The sequence below is a fragment of the Syngnathus leptorhynchus genome, chromosome 22 (assembly GCF_054491065.1).
Source record: "Syngnathus leptorhynchus isolate UIUO chromosome 22, UIUO_Slep, whole genome shotgun sequence".
Classification (NCBI taxonomy): Eukaryota; Metazoa; Chordata; class Actinopteri; order Syngnathiformes; family Syngnathidae; genus Syngnathus; species Syngnathus leptorhynchus.
In genome coordinates this window covers 5,771,689-5,789,233 of record NC_141216.1, presented here as the reverse complement: position 1 = coordinate 5,789,233, position 17,545 = coordinate 5,771,689, and the positions used below count along the sequence as shown (strand labels likewise).

The 17,545-nt window shown below is 41.5% G+C and overlaps 1 protein-coding gene across 3 annotated transcripts; it reads right to left on the bottom strand.

The window, feature by feature from the left end:
- Positions 1-591: 591 nt before the first annotated feature.
- Positions 592-15,165, bottom strand: LOC147039660 (cytohesin-3-like). 3 transcript variants are annotated; one of them, XM_085903881.1, is made up of 13 exons: positions 14,818-15,165; positions 8,075-8,157; positions 7,902-7,966; positions 7,505-7,571; positions 7,297-7,415; positions 6,643-6,723; positions 6,439-6,551; positions 5,849-5,997; positions 5,625-5,736; positions 4,585-4,661; positions 3,698-3,769; positions 3,459-3,613; positions 592-2,584 (listed from the first exon to the last, which is right to left on the bottom strand). In XM_085903881.1, the coding sequence occupies exons 1-13, from the start codon at positions 14,834-14,836 to the stop codon at positions 2,512-2,514; spliced, it is 1,185 nt and encodes a 394-aa protein (XP_085760007.1). In that variant the 5' UTR covers positions 14,837-15,165; the 3' UTR covers positions 592-2,511. The 3 variants fall into 3 exon arrangements, with proteins under 3 accessions (XP_085760007.1, XP_085760008.1, XP_085760006.1); XM_085903882.1 differs by lacking the exon at positions 7,902-7,966; XM_085903880.1 differs by lacking the exon at positions 14,818-15,165 and having other exon boundaries at positions 8,075-8,259.
- Positions 15,166-17,545: the final 2,380 nt, after the last annotated feature.

Sequence of the window (17,545 nt, the reverse complement as noted above, 5' to 3'; positions counted from 1 at the left end):
AAGCGCTGCTGAAAACAAGTTTGGAAGGTGGGTACTATGTGCGTGGATGGTTTTGAGTTTCCTTCATCTTCACTTCTGGGTTTGGGGTGGGAGGTGTGGAAATTCTGAACAAACAAGCCAAGCAAGGCTTCACTCACTGATACCTCCACGATGCCCTGGACTGACACATTTCCCCTACGTTTGTTTAGGTTCTCTTCTAACACACTTTACTATTTTAAACTTGTTTCTCTTCTGAGTCATTCCTTTCTGTCTTTCTTTCAGCTCAACCGAAAAAAAGATTATGTAATCGCAGTTATAAATGGGGGGGGGGGGGGGGGGGACTACAGAAAATCCTGTTTGAGTCTACTAGCATCATAAGGAATACTGTGAATTTAATTTTTGAACTGTACTATCAGTTACTTTTATATACATAAATATATATATAAAACTCCTGTATCAGGATTATAAATAGATGTTGTTTTGCTTTATTTGTTTTTAGACAAATGTGTTAATTCTGCTCATATTCTCTGAAATGATGGCAGCCATGAGTACGGATTGTGTTTTGTTTTGCAACTTTTTGCCAGAAGTTGAAAACTTGTATTATTCCTTTAATTTAGCATGTCAGCATTTATACATTGTACAAGGTAAATGCCTTAAAATACATTTTGTTAATGTCAGAAATTGTACTGTTGTTTTTGTGTGTGGAAAACTGCACTGGAATAGCTGGAAAAGTGTTCTAAATATTTGAGGGGCGGTTAGAAAACTTTTTTTTTGTATTTTTCACAAAATAGATTGTCATATCTATGTGTACACCATACAGTAAAGAAGCACTTAAATGAATAATAACCTGTTGAAGGGTCTAGTCATTAAAAAAAAAACTTAAAAATGGCTTATGAAATAACCAAAGAACTGCTCAGTGATCATACTAGATGTTTTTTTCCCCAAATCCTATACTGTATATTGTTTTTTTTTTTTACACCCCCACCATCATTTTGCATCATTATTCTCTTGCTAATGTCATTTAAACACTTTTCCATGATTGTAAAGTGCTGAACTAAATGATGAATGGTCACTCAATCACTTGGAAAATACAGTACATAAAAACAAAAACAATGTACATCATATACATGCAGATTGTAAATTGATTTTGTTAAAAATTAAGGAAATAAATTACAAAAAAATTACAAAGGTGGATCATCAAATTTGTGTTGCTATTCTAAAGACACCAAATAATACAAAAGTGCAACTTATTCCCAGTATGCTAACTAATATTCCAAGAACGGGAACACATATTTCACAAATAAAATACACTACTCCCCAAATATTTTTAGCTATTTGGCTTTTAGGTAGGATTTTAGGATGAAACTAAAATGCATTTAAATCAAGTTTGAATTAAAATGAATGGAAATGCTATTAATTGTGCTCCTTCTGTTGTGTATGCCTTGGCCGCTAGGAGGCAGTGTAATATGGACGTCCTACAAGGCGGACCTCTCGCGTGATCACACGTGACGTCACAAGCGCCAAGAGAAGCGGGCAGGTACTTCCGGGTATGCGCCGATACTTAATATTAAATATTTCGTGGAGGACCGTTGTAAGATGGTATTGTTGACAAAAAATATTTTGCTCTCTAAAATGCTTCTTGGGGAGTCCACTTTTATTCAAAGAACGACATTAGGTAAGGAGGACATATGTTTTATTTATCACCGCCTCCTTTTTCGTCAGTCAGGGCGCTGTTTCAATTGGCTACGCTCCCTTGCGTCGGCAATGGTTAAATTTCCTGTACTACATTATTTACTATTTGCCAATAAATAGTCGGCTTTCCCCACACGCACACACAAAAAAAAATGTTTTCGGTCTCAATTTATTGAACATGTTTAATGTATAAGCTCTAAATACACCTCAAACATAATGATAATCTTATAACGATAGTCGAGCAGTGTCATTTGGCGGGAAAGGGTCTTCATGAGTTCACCCACTTTAGCTTTTGACTAATTTACTGTTTTCGCTATCTCTGTGGTTGTCCCATTTGCAATAAGTGAAGCGCTTTGTTACAGGTGAGGGTGTTGTAAACTGCGCTTTATACATACATTTGCATTGGGTTTTATTGTATTGTCCATAAGCTCGAGTCACTCGTATTTCAAGGCAGCACTGTAATGCATCTTATGTTCATCCTGAAATTGCATCTAGAAGCCCAATATCCCTAATATTTTTGAGTCTATTGGGGTTTTGTGTTTGTCTATAGCCACAAATAAGTCAGTGCGTTTTGCATATACAAATCAGACCAGCTGATTTTGTTTGAGGCTCTCGTCAAGACAGGATTGTTCAGAATGGTACCCATCAGCTGAGTGAAGTACATGTCATTCCTCGGAATATCCGCCAGAGGGTGTTAAAGTCTTAACAGACGGGTCAAAGTCTTAAATCCCACCAAAATGTTGCCCATAGTGCAACTCCTGATCCTCAAGGGAAAGTTTGATTTTGCTGGCCTCGGACGTGGCAGTGATCCAAAAGAAAGAAGTTGAAAGATGCCTTTGGTTATTTCTTATTGGCTATCCTCCTCTTCCTGGTGGCCAACATATCATAGAAAGGATCTCTGCTGATGCTGGCTCTGGAAACATTGGAGAGAAAGCACAAATGATTAAAAAAAAAAAAAAAAAAATGGATGCACTGCTGCAAGAGATCTATTCTGATTTCTAGGTTGTATTACTCAGCATTAATGGTCAGTGTGTCTTATGTATTGCTCATGCCAGAAACCAACCCTGATTTAATATACAACTATTACTTTATATTGCAGATTTTAATTGTTTTAAATAGAGCTAGTGTCACAAATGTAGACATTGTTCCACAATTTTTCAAAATTAATATGTACACTTGTATATTTTGGTCAGTCATGGAAACACAGCGTAATAGTGCTTAGCATGTCTGCCTCAGTTTTCCTTCCTTTGTGAAGGTGAACTCCAACACTAAAATTGCTCCATTTACATGCACGTCAATGCTAAGTGGATTGTAGCAGGATTAGAGAGCAAGAGAGAGGGTTTAATCAAATTTAGAGCGCTGAAATCCCATCCATCCATTTTCTACAGCCTTTTTACTCATTAGGGTTACATCAGGGGGTGTTGAAGCACAGGTAAGTATGGGGAGTTGACACCAACTCCACAAAGGAAGGCCAGTCCCACACATGCTCAACCACTAGGTCAACATGCGTGCACGTGTGTGTCCGTTTGCTCACGCTAATCAAAGGGAAGTGAGCTTATCCAACAAAGCAGAAGTCACCTCGTGTGTTATCTGTGCAGAAGTGTGAGAAACAGACTCCTGTTCGGTCACCAGTGCACGTGTGTGTCTTTCCATTGTGTGTTTGTATAGCCACACACATGTACAAGTGGTGTGTCATCGTCAAGGTCACCCATGAGAAGCCGACACATGGGATGTGGCTAAGTGCCCCCTCGGTGTAAATGGATCCGCATAAACACAGCCAAGCTCACTTGATGGATTTGATCCATTCCTCCTTCTCCTCGGGCGTGGGGGCCGAGATCCTGTAAACCACGTGGTTGCCCTCCACCACGCGTCCGTCCGCTTCCGTTTTGCAGGCCTTGATGACTTGACCTTTGTGGTTAGGGTTGTAGAGCTCGAAGCAGTTCTACGGGGACATAACAGAAAAGCCAAGAGCGTGTGAAAATCTTTCTCCAAGAAAAAATGTAAAGAATTTGACATGTGTTTTTACCGGTTTCCTAGGTTCATCCACTTCTCGGATACTCAGGTTCTCCAAGGGGATAATCCCACGGGGCTCTTTATCCTGCAAAAATAAACCTCAGCGTGACCTAGCCAGTAATAACAATTAAAATGATGTAACGGTTAGTGCAACATAATTGTTTTATGCTTTAATTCAATTGGCCTTCTCCTGGCCACCAGGGAGTAAAACGTGTTGATACACAAACAGTCGTTTTTCACAGAGGATAAAGAATATATGCTACATGGTGTACATAAATATTCGTTATACGCCACAACATCAATGCCAGTTTCGGTAGTTCATCTCTGGTGTTTCGCATTGGGTGTTATCATTAAGTGAAAGTGATTTGTTGATTATTCTTTACATGTAATTCTTTTGTTTTCTTTCCAGTCAACTGAGAGTGGCAGTAAACAGCTTCAAGCTGGGTTTTTTTTCTTTCTTTCAAAGAATTGTTCTTGGAACAACCAAACTGCTGCTTGTTGTGAAGTGAGGTGAGTGAGTTTGCTGCAGCCGTTTAGCTAGCCAAATATTTTCTGGCTTGTATCAGTAAAAAAAAAATTGTGAGTCGGGGCACCGCTATATCATTTTGCTGTTATTTGCATCACGAGACCAAGGAACTGTTGAAATTGATTTCATCAAATCAGATTCAGTCCAACTGTCTTGTAATTGTCCTGTATTTAACATCATTGCTTTGTCCTTAGGTGAAAGCTTACAATGATGGTAACGTCTACAGCCATGATGTGCCAACACCGTTGGTCGAGCTCCAGGAGCAAAAATTTACATTAACAAGGTAAAATAAATATTTAGTCAAATATTTTTGACCTTTGAGCCTAGACGTTTACCCACAACAAAATTCTGCACATATTGAACAATATACTTACGGTTGTGTATTCAAAGTAATACAGGCAGTTGTCTGTCAGTATGAACCACCTCCTCTTCCACGTCTTCACCCTGCCGCCTGCACAAAAAAACAAGTGCAAGGCTTAGAGTATAAAATGTGAAATTCTTTTATGTTTCATTTTGAAAGTCAGGCTGACAAATAATCGCCTTGGCGCAGAGTTGGAGGTAAAAGTATGGAGTTGCTTTTCCCTTAAAGGAATTATAAGGAGTCACAATCCCACCATCTGCTCGCATGGTCTAGTGAAAGTAGATTATTCGGATTAGTGGATATTCTGTGCTGTAATTAACCTGTGTAATAAAAAAACAAGGTTATGGTTTAGCGCTATGCACAAGTCTGCCGCAGACTGCACCAAGCAGCCGTTAAACTGATGTAATCAATATGTAATGTTCGCTTGACCTAGATTTTTCTACAGGGGATGTGAAATCAACGCGTGAAAAATAAAATGTTGCCTTTACTGTTCATAGACTTGAGTTTCAACCCAAAAAACATAAACTGAAATGTATTTTCCTGGCAGGGAAACTGTACTGGCCCTTCACTTTATTTATTTTTAATTATAAATTAAATTTTGGAGGCAGCCGACAACTGTTAAGTCCTCTGGACCAGAGGGAGGATAATAAAAAGGCGAGAAGGTCTCCATTATTTCTCTCCATGAGCAGCCACACAGCAGCGGGCACACATTCCCCACCAGTCCATTCTTTAAAAAGTTCAGCATGACTGTTTTTTTTGACAGGACCCTTTGTTTCTCTCTTTTTTTCCATTTTTATTTTTTTAGAGGCAGCTTTAACTCATGTTTTGTTATCTATCTTTAAAAGGTTGCCTCTGATCCTTAACGCTGTTATATAATGAAGAGAATGGGACTTCACCATAATTGATGAAAGGCTAAGGTGACAAAATGGCAATTTTCACATTTTCAACGCGTGGGTCGGCCTCCCACGAGGCCCAGTTAATGAAAACTCCAACACCAAATTGTAGGCAACATTAGTGTTGAGATGATTCTATTATCGCTGGCCATTTACATACCAAGCTTTAAGAGCCAGCCTTCTCTGTCGGGGTTGAAGAAGGTATGCGTCAGATCATTCCCGTCATCCTCCGGGATCTTAAACGGCTCGTTTTTTATGCTCTCGTAAAGGTTCTGCGGAAAATGGCGGGAGAGAGGGGGCACGGTTCATCAGAGTAGAAAAAGGCTCATTTACGGCAAAGGAGGCCACCGCCGGACACAAACGCTCCGTGTGACAAATCCTCACCCTGAGAAGCTCCTCTGGCAAGTCTCCTCCTTCGTTGATCCCTCTGTTCATGGAGATGAAACGCTCCACGGGGGGCTTGTCTCTGACGTTGGGGTTATGCAGGCTGGTGTTCAGCATGATGATAGCGAACGACAGCACGTAGCAAGTGTCTGAAAGCAGTGTTACAATTCATGTTACGTCTAAATGTATGTAACGTCCCTCTGCTTTACCTCCCCGTGTACGCATAAGGAACATCTTCAAATATATACGAGTGTGTTGTTGTTCCTGCCTTCGTCACCAGATTGCGTTCTCACTCATCCAGGTCGTGTCTTTGTGAATTATGGATGCAGAGGCTCTTTGCTCGCTGCTCATCCGCCGTGCGGAGCTGTGATGTTACTTAAGTCTACTTGATCCTTATTGAGCCTTAGTTACAGCTCCTCTTGCATCTTATTGTCATCTTTTGGAGCGTATTGGATATAAAGGTGGCTTGTGCAGATATAACAATGTATTCAAGCCATTAAAAAAAAAAATAATAATAATTTTGATAGGAGTATTTTTGCTTGCGACCAAGCTTCTGTAGGAATCCAGGTCATTCTAAAACGTTCACATACCTGTGGACTGGAAGACTCCCGGGTTGCACTGGCAGTAGCGCGAAGCAAAGGCCTCCATCATGCGATCGATCTTCTGAGCTTCACCTGGCAAACGGAAACTCCACAGGAATTGCCTGAAAGACAAACAGGAAATTGGCGTCACGAGCTGTCAGGATGTGTTTAACGACGTGTGTGTGTGTGTTTTTCTTTTTTTTTTTCGCTGACCGTAGCGCTTGGACGAGGTTGAGGTCAGCAAACTCGTGGAGCTCCACAAAAGCCTGCAGCACCTTAATGTTGAAGTCATCCCTGGTGGGCCAACAAACACATTCCGCGTCGGAAAAACAAAAAAAAGGCAATCCACACGCAAGTCGGTAAACAGGTGTCGAAATGGGCCTTCCCCTCAGCATTCCTGTCGTGATTACTAATTTATTCGCACAAGATGCTGAGAAGGTGGCGTGTGGAAGCAATTTCAACAGCTGGCCTGTGCTTTGCATTTCCGAGGCCCTCAAGGCATTGGCGCATGTGCCAGATTGATGAAAAACAGCTCAACCCCAAACCGCACACCGGTTTGTTGGGTCGTCGCTGGTTTCTGCGGTGAAAGCAGTCCACCGCTTATATGAGCCTTTGTTGTCTTTTTATGAGCCAAATACTTTTTGTCTATTGAGCAAAGTTTCGAAATGATAACATTCCTCAGTTATTTGGACCGGGGGTTGTTTTTTTTTTTTCTTTGAATGTTCAAATCGTCTGTAGCCAGACAAAAATCTAAGCCAAGAACAACAACTTCCATTTGTCGGTTTTTGAAGCGTTTCATTTTGCATAATTCTAATTAAGTCAACTAGCACAGGTCAAACTTGGCAAATCTTCAAACGATCATCTCACCGTTCGCCGAGGTAGTCTCCTATGACCGTTTTATTGAGACCTTCTCCTTTATACAGAAATTGCGCAATGTCTTCTGGAGTGTGCTGAAGGAGGTCGTTCTCAAGTAAGAACTGGATTCCCTGGAGAAGAGGAGGTGATCTCCCATGAACCATTTCAAAAGAATCTGAACAAGATGAAAAAGGTGAGGACACTCCAGGAAGAAAAGTACCTTTTTAGGGTCCATGTTGAATTTCTTCCTGCCCATTGCGATCTGTTTGTTTCTCTGGGATGTTTTACTGGAAGATAGGTTTGATTTGGACAGTTAAAAAAAAGATCTGTACAAGTGCATCTCTAATATGAATAATTTTATGATTAATCGATGAATCAATTTTAAATGAAACTTTTTAAATTCCATCCCGTTATTCAAAAATAAGACATTATTTCAAACTGACAACCAATTTAACTGTGATTCAATTGGGTCGCTAACATGTGGGGGTGTAGGCAAAAAATGTTGATCTTTGTTTCTTAAAGTTAAAGCAAACATTTTTATTTTGATTCAACATACAAATAGTCTGCTTTCCTGGAGGATGACAAGGATCGGAAAATATTTTTGCCTAAATTCTTACCTCTCGCCAACACACGTCAGCTGCTCGATTTCTGTCATGACCTCAGCAATTTCAAACTTCAACCTCTGCGCGACAGACGTATTAATGCAAATAAATTGGCAAAGTAGTTCGAAAGTAACCCAAATTGGTTAAAGATTGCAAAGTCAGATGATTTGGTACACTTTCACACACACCTCAATATCGTCGAGCAGCTCTCTTTTCCTACGCCGGATGTTGCACAGCTCATCCTTCTCCTCCAGGGAGAGATCCTCAGGAACTAAAACGCATGATGGAGAAAACACAGTGCACAAACTCATTTGTACACACTTCACATCCTCCGCTGCACACGCGGCGACAACGCGCCAAGATCAAACAGCAAATGAAGGGATGGCGTGAAGTCGAGGGAAAAGAGAAATCCAATCTGGCAGCCCGGAGGAGCTGAGAATGATCAGCAAAACACGGGGGGGGGGGGGGAAAGTGTTTGCTGCCTATCGCTGTTGCTCGACTGACTGTTTCACCTCCTTTAGATGGAGCGAGAAGCATCACGAGGCGATGTCTTGAGTCTTAATTAACTCGAGAAAGAGGTTTTAATTAATCCACTTCAAAGTAACTCAGCCCACTCCTCCTTCTCTACTCGGCCCGAGGGATAATTCTATTAATAAAACCAATCCAGATTATACGACACAGGATTCTGCGATTTAACTCGCAGCTCCAGGAAAAAAAAATGAGAAAGCAGAACGGACGGACGAGTCACTTCTTGATCTCGATCCATCCTCCTAACACATTAAGTATGTTTGATCTCGCTTCATTAGGCTAACGTGGCACAAATCTCTCCGCGGGGCTCATCTCGCCTACATTTCGGGGAAGAAAATAACATCATACCGAGATTACTCTGCTGTTTGTATCGAATTAAGAACCGTTGATTCAGCGTACAACTTTGTAGCACCTGTACTTTGTTGTTAAATGTGAAAACCAGTCAAATATGCACTTGTTTGATCTTGCTTCATTAGGCAAAAGCGGCACACACAGAAAGAAAACAAAAAAATCACCAGTTTTCCTTACTCCCTCAAGATAAGTAAAAACAAGGTCACTCAGCTAAGAGGAAAACATCCATCCTTACTTTTACTTTGACATCTTGTTAGCAGAAGAGTTGCGACACATTTCAATGACCTCATTGACCGTACATATTCCTGAAGCGCTGTGTTTAGAGTCAAGGAAACTGTGGGGGGGGGGGAACAGCTGTGGGATTTCCTGTGTGGGAACCGCGTTTAACACGTCTTCATTTTGGGGCCAAACTCCGTTTTATCCTCATCTGCTGTCAAAGCACCGCGACATGAGAAGGAAAATAATAAAGATGTTAATTAGTGCTTGTTACCGCCGGGACTTCTACAACTATACTATGAATGTAGAAGATATTAAAAGCCAATTAAGGACTCGGAATAAAAAAAACTTTTAATGCTTTTCATAGTTTTAGGAGAAGGGGTTTCCGCTCTAAATTTGTGCGGACATTTCTAGCCTATGGTCAAGTCAAGATCCACAGATACAATAATAATAATAAACATTAAAACATCATGAACAATATATAACAGGGCTAACATTGCCCTGTAACATTATCGTTGAATTGTTAGCGGTCACTTAAAAATATCTGTACCGTGGTGTGTTGAAACACGAGATTAAATTGTGACTTGGCATCTCAAATCATCTTTCTTCATTAAAATGAATGAAAAGTGCCGATACTAATCCATTCGTTGTCAGCAAAATGCCAAACAAAATATGGAAAAGCAATCCCTCGGTTATTATTTATATCGATCAAAAACGGGCTTGCCCGAGGCTCTACATTAGCTAATGACTTAACGTCTACTCACGGCAACAACACGCATGATTACAATCTTGATTCATTCCAAATCTAATGAACGGTAGACTTTGCTCCATGTCATAAAAGATCATCGCTATTATTAGCCGACTGCTACCATTATCCTCCAAGCCAGGCCTCTCTTGACTGGATCTTATTGGTCTCTCCAAACTCATAAAATCCACTGGATAATCAGCACTCACATCTTTGTGCCAGTGGATAATCTTGTTTTGGCAATGGTGGAGGGGCTTCTCTGCCAATTCCATTATTAACACTCTTCCATCAATGACCTTCCAGGACTCATTTCTTGGGTTTCGTTAGGAATCAGAGAAGAAGGCCTACCTGTACTCACTTTATATTTTTCCCTCATACATTGTTGTGTGTAGAATTTTGAACAAGGCGATCAATCATGACTTCATTCTTTTTTTTAAAACGGAACTGTAACAGTGGTTTGAGAGAGCCCAGAAGATTTAATGTCCATCATGTGCCCAATAACACAAGTGGGCTCCCATTGTAATCTCACCCACTACCCCCTCAAAAATAAATCCCCCTAAATCTACTTTTTGGAGTAAATCCCCTGCCTCTCCGTGCACCACAAGCAAACAACTGTCCCCCCAGCAAAACCACCCACTGGCTTTAACAGCTTCTTTTTTTTTTTTAATTAAATGAATGCACCCAAACCTTCACTTTCATAATTTTTTACGAGGGGACAATTGTTAATTACACCCCAAAAAATGATCTCTGTTCATCTGTTTGCAATCTATAGTGACAAGCAAAAACTATTTTAGTAGATAGTGGATTAATTGGTCAGTCCTTTTTATAAAACAAACTATGAAAAAAGTTTTTGGGGGTGGTTTTCTGTGCCATTTTTCCAACGTAAAATCCAACATATATAAATGCATTGGCTCAATAAATGATCATTATCAATCATCATTATAATTATCATTATCGAGCACACCAAGCTTGCAGAAAGTGAAAATCCCACGCTCACTTAACATGGGCTGCTGTGTGACTGCGAGTGGATTTTGCCATGCTTTATTTAGCGACTTAACGTACTGTAATGCTTTCAAAAAAAAAAAAAAAAAAACATCCCTGTTGCTCTGCTTGGCAGTACAGCAAACAAGTGGGCCTCTAATCTAAACCCCCCCCATTGCCTCCCACTGGATAAGCATTCACATTACAACCAGGGTCATATAGACAGACAGACGAAGAACACACACACACACACACACACACACACACACACACACACACACACACACACACACGAGAGGGCCAGCTGGCACTAATCCCACACACACTCCCCTTCCCCCTCCAAAACCCCCAATAGAAACGGAAGTGTGATGTATGGCCGACCTGTACGCAGATGTTGCAGCTGCCCGATTCTAACCTACTTTGCCTCGGCTGGATAAAAAGAAGCACGTGGAGCAGCAGATAGGCCGTTTGGTGTTGTGCGCTAACTCGGATGTTTGGGCCCGGCGCCACGTCGCGAAAAAAAATGATGGGCTGTCATGTCATCATAATGCAGGAGGTGGAAGTTATTCATAGACTTGCAAGGCTGTCAATGATGCAGCAGGAGCTGGAATGTAAAATACATTTTAGGTCTGCATAAATATTGCTTTTCGGACTCGCCGTGTTTTACCGGCTTATTAATATGGAGTCTCGCATGAGTCCCCCCCCCCTCCCCCACATTATAAAAATTGTAAAGCTTTCATTTGCATCAGTGGTTATCTGGTGCAAATGTGACATCCAGTTAACTAGCTAGCTATACTGTCATCCACAAATGCATCTTCCCTACTGGCGTGATCGTTTTAGAGTGCCTCGTTGTGCACCTAAATTATTTGTATGGTTTTTTGTTTTTCTAACAAACAAAAAAAATGGAATATTTTCCTCTCTTTTCTCTTTGCGTGAGAGAAAAGATTTGGGGAGCTTGTAGTTTTTCCTTTTAACTACCTCTCAGAGGATATGGGGCTCAAAGAAGCTGATTGCTTGGGGTTAAGCCGCAGTTTTTGGGGACGGGCGACCTCCCGCCGAGAACGTATTTACAACGGGGGTGGTCCGCCCATAATGTCCTCATTCGATCACACATCTGCTCAGCATCAGCGCTATCATAATACAGTATGTTGGAATCGACAGTAGGATCTAAGAGGTTTTGCCGTTCTATGTTGGCAGGCCAAAATAATCAGCATTTGATCGGCCTGAGAATGAAACATTCTGATGTTTTTTTTTTTTCTTCTAGCATCTGGACAGGGTTAGGGTCAATCCAAACATCTCTGTTGCGGTTCACTCATGTGGGTTTAAACCTAGTAAGTAGACAACTGAAAAGTCTTTTTATGCTTTAAGATGTAAATGAGAAAATGTTTATTCTTCTAGCCAGTGATTTTGGCACAAATTAGAACGATCACTTCCTGACACACACCTCTGCTTGCCTCCTCCGGGCTGTCGTCAGTCAGATGACTGACAGGAAACAGAATGATTGTAATAATCCGCCCGATACGCTCGGCGACATTATTGCCATGTGTATCTAGCAATTTTTGAAAGGCTATTGTGATGAGTTTCTTTGATATCGTCTTTAGTTGGACGGGAAACTAACACGTTTCTCACCTCTGCAGAGACCTGCGCGCTACTTGTTACTATTCTAGTAAATTTCACAACGCCTTTCTCTTCTCTCCTCTGCACAGACTTGGAGAGCTTCTCCTTTCCACAAGCAATCAATCCACGTGAGACTTTGCTGAGTGTTGCCTCACTCGACAACCCATCCCATCCACCTACACACACACACACATTTAAATGCTGTACCATGGTGATGGGAACATGCGGGGAAGCTTTCTCATTCTCTTTCCTAATCAGCTCCATATGTAGTCTCCTCTCTCCGCTCTTGATAGTAAAGTCTTTTACAAGCTCCCCTTCACTCCCAGGCGCATTTTGCTCGCTGTTACTATCGGGTGAGTTCAGCGCGGAACGTGCGCCATAACGTACACTATATTTAATCTTCTACTGTTGCCCCACAAATGTAATCTTGGCAGTCAAATGCAATTTGCAGTCTTAAGAAAATCTCATTTTAAGCCCTTCAACAACACAACCGGGCAAAGATTTTTGTGTAGTAAATCTTCAGACACACAAAGGAGACATTTTGTTTTGGATGGGGTGAATTCAATCTGGCTCAATGCGTTTATAGCAAAGCTTTTTTTTTTTTTTTTCCCCTCCCCTGCAGTCGAGCCAACAACAGACATTAATGAGAAATCGAGCTTTTTTTTTTTTCTTTTTGCCCAAAATGACTTTAACGTGAAAACAGCGACATGTCACAAGACTGAATTGATTAGTTGCATGTTTTGTTTTAAGAGTTCTGGATTCCTTTGACTCTCTCTGTTTGTGGCTATTGTTATCAAACGCCTGCAACTCATCGGGATGTCAGTACGATTAATCTACCAATTTTAGAGTGTCTGTTTCTTGAAGTGGGAGCCAAAGTTGAAAAATGCAGTCAATGGCGAGCTGCCCCAAGTGACTGTCTGCTGCTGCCCTCCCACACAGTGCGCCTATAGCCACAACAAAGATCTCACAACTTCCCCTTCGAAGCCACTAATTCCCTCCGAGGTGCAGCAATAGATTCCCCAAAATCACACATTGGATTCCAGCTTTTACAAAATGGAATCTGCCATGTCATGTGACATATTGTCGTCTATCTGCGACTAACTTATCGGTTTTGCGACGCCCCGCGTGCGGAGGTGCGCGTGTGAGCAATGCGAAGTGACGTGTGCGGCGGTGGCCCTGTTAGCACTCGAGCGAGAATCAGGCGACGCTCCCCGTTAGTTTAACATTTATGATAAGTTATCTGAATAATTCATTCGGCGCAGGGGCTGTTTCCCGTCTGATCACAAACAGCATATCTGACAGCCTGTCACATGGTCGACATTGACTATGGGGGGGGGGGGGGGGGGGGGGGGGTAATGGGGAAGTGGCAATGACAATGCCCGTCAACTCTTGCTAATCTCTCACAGTTTAACCGGCAAACTGTTATCAGACTTGAGTCCGTTTGTGTTCAAGGTGGGTGGCATTATCTGATGGAGGATGTATTTGCACGTGTGATAAGTAAGACGGATGGTTGGCAAAAATAAATAAATAAGAATAATTGATTGGGATTTGATATTTGTGGGAAATCTACTCTCGGTTAGTTTCTGAAAAATTCACCTATTTGCGGTTATTGGGACCCAAATTATGGCTAATATAAAAGTATTGCACTATGTTGAAGTGATGGGAGTAGCTTCATTTAGCTTTGCTCCATAGAAAAGGGGATTTGCTGCCATCTTTTGGCCTCTTAAATGAATTCCAAGTATTTTTAGGTTGACTTTAAATTCTCCGATTTTTTTTTTTTTTGGTTTGGCTGCAGTTTTCACCGTGGCTGAAAAAAGTCATTTGTCAAAAAAAATAAGCTTGTTTGAGAATTTAAGATGCAGAAGGATAGCAAAAATATTAGATGATCATAAATGACTATACTGACGATTCCGTTATGCAGCAATGCTGTTTTAAGTTCTACATCTGATATCGCAAATAAATACATCATCTTAATTGGTTTCCCAAAAGTGTAGGTAACGAAAGCAAATGATTTGCATGACACACTTTTGCCACTAGCGCATTATCAGTTCTGAAGGGACATTCGGCAGCACTGGATTTCATCAGCAAACTACAAAGGAGCCTGAGCACTTGTTTGTGTGGCTGCCATCCATTTATCTTATCAATTCCACCCAGTTTGCTGACTTCAAATACAAGATTGTGTGCAAGAGAGAGACAGAGAGAGAGAGAGAGAGAGAGAGAGAGAGAGAGACTTCCGAGCTTTTGCAACAGGGGCTTCAAACAGATGGAAAATTATGTTTTTGTTTTGAAAAGACAAAATGTGGTTAAGTTCCTTAAGCAAGGAAATTGGAATTACCTACAGGGAGGAAACTAGTACTTGTAGCTGTTTTTGCATAAAGGTGCAGCTCATTTCGTAGCGTATGGACGTAGACATCGAGCATCCATCCATCCATCCATCCATCCATCCATCCATCCATGTCAGAGCGAGTGCTGAAGGAGGAAAAGCATCCTTACCGTGATTGTCTTCATCCATATTGATCTAAGCGGTGACAGGGCAGTCCTCCTCAAGGTGTGTCCGGATGGACCCCTGCAAATCTATATTTTTCCTCTCTTATTAGGATTTTTTTTTTTTTTTCTCTCTTCCCCCCGTTTCTCTCCTCGGCGACAAGCCGGTGTGTAAGAGGCTGTCAGACGTCTGGAGACAAGCAGATGATGGAGACACTACACGAGTGCAAAGTGGCAGCAATCTGCCCACAAATGAATGTTAATCAAATCCTTAATTGTGAGGAAAGACGCATGAAATGGAATTGTGTCCACGCGACGAGACCGTTCTCCCCCCCCTTCGCTCTCTCTCTCGTCTGATTCATCCTCTGCGAGTGTGTTTGCATTCGCTCCGCTGCAACCGCTTCGACGTCCCAAGCCCCGCCCCTGCAAGCAATCGACGCGCACACACACACATTCCCTGCTAAATGAATGAGAGCTCATTGTGTAAAAAGCTGACGCGATGCTATTGTGCATCAGAAATAATTTAATTTATTCAGAATACACACATTTGAATCGTGTATTGTTTTTAATTACCGGTGTAGAAGGAGGATTAAAAAAAAAATCTACATTTTAGTTTAAATAAAAAAATATATCTATCTATCCTTATTTAAAATGGTATTTTTCTCATGCATCTGCTCGTGTGCGCCCCTCTCAAGTAGCACTGATGAAAATCCCTAATAATGACTACACACCCTCAAATGACATAAACGTGATATATAAAAATCAGGACGTCCAACCTAACGGGGCGCAGGATGAGGGCGTCTCCGTCACTTCACTTCCTTTTCTCAAACTTTCTTCCATTGTCCCCCTGCGGCGTGGCACAATGAGTCCTCTGCCTCACCCCTCTTCCTGGACTCTCAGCTCCAAACCGGGGTTAGGGATCGTCCCTGGAAAAGTAAGTCACGAGTTCTCTTGGACAGGGACACACAGGAAGTTTTGCTTTAACTCGCATCATGTGACTTTAGAATTGTGGAGAATATTTGAAAAAAAAATCCATTACAGACTATAATAACAAACAGATTGTGAAATTAATCCTATATGGTCTATCAAAAGCTTGCAATCTGCTTTCTGACAGTTAATCTCTGTTTCCCCCCCCCCCCTTTAGGCATCGCCAAATTCTACAGCATAAGCAGTCACAAGTCATTGGAAGCATGTGACCATATAATTGCTCCAACCTCAGAAGCCACCGACTGCTTTCTTTATATGACACACTTACAGTAAGTACCGATAGGTTATTCCATGTTCATATGTCCAACATCCATATTTTCTACTCCAGAATGAATCTGATGGGAACGTTCCTCTCCAAATCCCACAGTTCAGCCGTGCCAAAGTCCTGCGATCAATGAAAGGCTAACTTGACGCATGTGTTCTTCACAATGTGCACCATTCTAGATACAAAGCACATGTCCTGCAAATCAATTTGGATGTGCAAATACCATGTGAGAGTCTGACTTTTTTTTCTGACCCATCCCAGCTACCACTAAAACATATTATAAGGGTGAGATTAACAAATTCGGACGGATGTGCTGCAAGGCAGCCCCCCCCCCCCCACAAGGGAGTACGTGTCAGCCACATTAAGATCCGTCATGCACACATCTCGGGGAGATGAAGGTGAAGTGACCCGGAGAGTCGCTGAGTGCTTACAGATGACCACGTTGGTGCGCGGCGAAGCTGGACATTTTGTTTGCCATGATTCTGATGATGAAAGCCACTTGTGTTGATTTAATGCAAAGAGAAGGAACATATAACTCTGCAGGGTACTCTTACATTTGCAGTTTGATTTCAACCGCACTCAGAATCCAAAAGTATTGTCAACACGGTCCCGAGGCGATTGGAAATAGATCTTCGTATCTTGGTTTCATGCAAAGAGTTGTTGACAAGCCTTCTGGGAAATGTGGCGCGCAAAACCAACAACATGTGATCAAAATGATTGCAAATTCAAGTCTTTATCACAAACACATTTTCAGTTCTTATTTTGAGCTTGTTTTTTCTTGATTTTATTTATTTTTAAAGACGCTCTACTTCTTAGGTTGGGCTTCAAGAGCTTTGCTGGAACTATTTCGGAATATCTACCTCTGTCATTTTTGGAATGGGCCAACATTTCTGCTCAACAGGTACGTTTTTGTTTTTTAATTGATTCTACATTATAAAGGTCTCATCCGTTTCTATCGTGGGCTTGTTTACACTTCTAATGCTAGTTTAGTTTTGCTAACGCTGCAGAAGCGCTCGCAGCATCTTTCCAAATGGGCGAGTTGTGTTTTCAAAGTCTTGCCACGGCCAGAAATTTGCCACCATATCCAGCATCAGCATGTGACTCGCCTCACAGCTTCGTTACATCTGATCCAATCGGATCACAGAGATGACTCATGGCCTATTGTTACCATGCTGTGTTTTCTGAACAGATCAGATAAACATAGCTTTGTGACTCCATGGGACCTCACAAGTCTAACATCTCTTGTGATGACTAACAATCTGCGTATGCAAAAAATAATAATGAAAATCTCGAGTTGTCTCTATGTAGGTCTGTATTCGACATTTGCATTGGTTATGCAGGATAACTACTCCTCCAAAGCAACAACCTCAGCTGGGTTCAACCATCTGTTTTATGAGCTCATCGAATCGGGGGAAATGCTTTGCAGGCATGTACTGCATCCCCAATTGCGCTTTTGAAATGTTGACTCCAAAATCAGGTGACTGC

Bases quoted from the DNA above. Each gene is read 5' to 3' on its own strand.
- LOC147039660 (XM_085903880.1), bottom strand. From the start codon at position 8,197: ATGAGTTTGTGCACTGTGTTTTCTCCATCATGCGTTTTAGTTCCTGAG. The intron at 5,737-5,848 runs GTGAGGATTTGT...CATTTTCCGCAG, and splicing joins TGCCAGAGGAGCTTCTCAGG to AACCTTTACGAGAGCATAAA. The intron at 3,614-3,697 runs GTAAAAACACAT...ATGTCCCCGTAG, and splicing joins TGGATGAACCTAGGAAACCG to AACTGCTTCGAGCTCTACAA.